Here is a 3,586-nt window from a genome sequence, read left to right on the forward strand (position 1 = left end):
CTTACTCTCAAAGCAATGATATGATGGTTTTCTGGAGAAGTGTGGGACTCAGCTTAAACAAAGCAGCAGATAGAAATTACCATGGGAATTCTTCCTCTGTAAAAAATATTTGTGCCTCCAGAAATCTCTGTAACTTTTCCCAGCCAAAATCAAAGAGCAGTGATTTGCAGGTTTATGTAAAGATAGGGAAAATGAAGACTGTATCAACAAAAGAATGAACTACTTCACACTGTTGAAATGTAGGCATTAGTTAGAGAAGATGCGTAGATGCTGGTTGCCGACAGTTGCAGAACAATCTATTAATATCATCATGTCAAAGTAGAGTAACTTAAATTTTAGGAATTGTGTATTTAAATTTCTGCTGATTAAACATCATAATAAACAGTATGTTTATAAAGTCAGGGGATACATAATATTCAGATTCAAGCAATTAAATGTGCCTTCCTCTTTGTTACCTAGGAGTTGCAAACACGAGGATTTCTCCACTGAAAGAAGATGCTGCTTTACAATGCTGAGCTAATGCAGAAGGAACAAACAATAAAATGGTGGAAGCAACTGCCCTAACTTAGTGTGAGAACATTGGTGTGATGCCTCCAGCTATGTCTTGCAATAAGCACTACAACAAGAATCAAATTTCTTTCTGTGTTTTGACAAACGAGTCAGAGTCTGTACTGAATGCTGTCCCATACTGCTGACAGCCCATATGACTGTACACAGAAAGAGAAGGAATAGAAGTAAATTGAAACGTTAATAAAGAGGCAGCTGGAGTAAGGACAGAAAGAAGTCAGGCCAGCATTTACGAGCACTGGTAGAGCACACTTCAGAATGGTGATTATATTTACTCCCCAGTTCTCTATTTTTGTTTTTTTTTCTTCTATCCTTCTCTTTTCCATTCATCTGCTCTCTTATGCCTTCTTGGACTTCTGTATTGGAATTTAGGAGTGATTTTCGTCTACACATGTACATGCTGGCAGAACAGGGAACCAGGATGGTATGTGTCTTGTAGGTGATATATATGTACAATAGTCAGGTGTTAGAAAGTAAAGCGTGCAGCGTGTTACATGGCCACGCTCAGATTTAATAAGCATGTCAAACCAGGCGGGACTAAATTTGAAATCTGGGGTATATCTGAGCCCTGCCTGTCTGGATGAATTTGCATAGGCGGGGTGGCCGGGAGGGCAGGAGGCAGTGATGCAGCGGGCAGAACTACGGCGGCTGTGACCTATTCCCCACCGCACTGTGACACTGAGGCGCAGCAGCAGGTGCTGGGTGCTGGGCCCAGACTGCCTCCCGCCCAGCAGCCCCCAGCCAGGCTCCTGTAAAGACCCACCACCACTTATCCGAAAGGGAGGGAAACACCACTGGAGACACCATGGTAAGGGGGACGTGGGAACACCAGGCACACGGGGACTGGGAGGACCGTGGGCGAGGGAAGGCAGGAGGGTCTGCTGCCATTATCAGCGGTTTGTGTCACAAAACCCTGATCTCACGCACCGATTACCGCATAAGAGGATGGGAAAGGAGTGTCAGAAAATCTCACTGGAGTTGTAAGGCATGGTGAACCACAGTTTTCTTCAGAGAGTCTCTAAATAGTGGAATTATAAGATAAATCAGATCTGGAGTCTTAGATTTTTAGTACTTTCTGTTGTGACTATATTTTCTCAATGCAGGTTCATTTTCATATGAGATAATAATTTTTTTATAAATAAACCAAAAAAGTTACTTACCTTTGTGTCTGTTTGAAATTAATTTAGCTGCGCTAGCTGTACTGTTCATAGCTGTACAGTGTATACATGTGTGGTTTTGGAGTGCATGAAATGTTTTTATATGTGCATGCATTTAAGTAAAGTAAAAAAGGCCCTTCATTTTTAAGATTTGGGGGTTTATTATAAATTTGTAGAAATGTCTCAAAACCTCTTAGAATGTGAAAAATCCATTTCACCTTGCACCCCAATTTACATCTAACACTGAATCTTATTTTGGTGCAGAGAACTATGTAATTTTCTGCCAGTACAGCTGCAGGTCCAAAATGAGAACACTCATTTTGCAGGCAAGACATACACTCCCACAGGCTCCCCATGTCTTAAGGCAGACCTGGGGTAGTGAGTATGTTTTGGGAATAGCTGGAAGACTAAAGTCTACCTTTGTACAGTAAATACTTAAGCCAGGTAGTAATCTGGTTGTTTTTTTTTTTTTTTAATAGAGTCAAAGCTGTCACAGATTTAGTTTCACAAAGGACCTGGCCCTTTCTACTGTCTCTTGGTAGATAAAAAGTCAGGTCCACAATTTGTAAGACAGGTCGTGGTACATTAGTGATGGGGTGTGAAACATGAGTTTGGAGCAGGCTCCAAATTTAAGTATCATGTAGAGATCAGCTTACTCTGCCTGTGACTCCGAAGAAGGCCCACTTTTTTCCCTAATAAAAGTCTGATATCTATTTTAAAGCTGTTTACTACACAAAATTAGAAACCTAGAAACCTCTTTGTTTCTATCTTCTCTCATTGTCAGAATATTTCCAAATTATTGCTGGAGTAGGAGAAAATGGGAGTTGAAGGCAGGAGCATAGCAAGAAGACCGGCTCAAAAGGCAGGGTTAAGCTACTGCTTCAAACCAGCACAGCTGAAAGCTCAGTCTAAAAGGAAAGGAACCGAGCTTTACAATATTAATTTTCTAAGGCAACATTCACTTGTTCCATCTATGAATAAACAGACCAATTCCTCTACTGATCTGAGGAACTGAGCAAAGCAGCTGTTTAGGTTCAAAGTATTGCTTGACTTGCAGTTTTGCTCTATAAGATATTCTTTAAAAGTCACCTGGCCTCATTGCCATGTTTAAAAGGAAAAAACTTTTATTCCACTTGCTGCCAGCTTCACAGATTCACATTGGGATTTAAAAGAAAAGCAGGAGGCTGTCCTGTGCGAAATCAGCATTAACTGAGTTCTCTAAGCCCAAATATGCCTTCAGTGTCTCATGAATAATCCTCCAGATTGCAACTCCCCTGCAACATACCAACCTATGAAGCCTCATCATCAGTCAAATAACTCAGCTGAGAAAAACAGGGTTGTGCAAGTACACTTGACAGCATGTTACACACACTGCTGCATATGTTTTGCAGAGTTAGCAGCTTACAAATGAGTACTAAATAGAAATAATATATTTCATCGAATGAAATATTTAAATTGACTTTTCAGATTCATTTGAACTTCTGAGGATGACTAACTGGGGCATTGGTGACTTCTGAAATTCCACTTGCTTCTGAAAAAATATCTTTAGTTATGTGTCTAAAACTAAAATATATGTCAATTTGTGAAGAAAACACTGCTCCAGCAATGCTGCTGGTCACACATTCTGCCTGAGGATTTAGTTTTTGGGGAACATGCATTTCACTCTCAGGTCACAGGATGGTTTTGCAGGGTAAGCAGTTACAGAATTTTTTTTAAAAAAAAGTTAACTGGCCAAATCTGACATTTAGTTATTGGATATCTCTAAATGCGATATTACAAAATAAAAATGAGCGAGGACCATCCTCTGGCCTTGAAGCCAGTTTGCATGGCCTGCTTCATATTTAGGCATCTGCATTCTCTTT

The 3,586-nt window shown here is 40.3% G+C and overlaps 1 protein-coding gene across 1 annotated transcript in view; it reads left to right on the forward strand.

The window, feature by feature from the left end:
• Positions 1–1,322: 1,322 nt before the first annotated feature.
• Positions 1,323–3,586, forward strand: part of LOC104157911 (tubulin alpha-4 chain) — a 6,896-nt gene continuing 4,632 nt past the window's right edge. The window contains exon 1 of the mRNA XM_009695453.1: positions 1,323–1,375. Coding sequence (XP_009693755.1) covers positions 1,373–1,375 — 3 coding nt within the window. The 5' untranslated portion in view covers positions 1,323–1,372. The remainder of the gene's footprint in view (positions 1,376–3,586) is intronic.

This window comes from Cariama cristata, unplaced genomic scaffold, assembly GCF_000690535.1.
Source record: "Cariama cristata isolate BGI_N322 unplaced genomic scaffold, ASM69053v1 scaffold44992, whole genome shotgun sequence".
NCBI classification, from domain to species: Eukaryota; Metazoa; Chordata; class Aves; order Cariamiformes; family Cariamidae; genus Cariama; species Cariama cristata.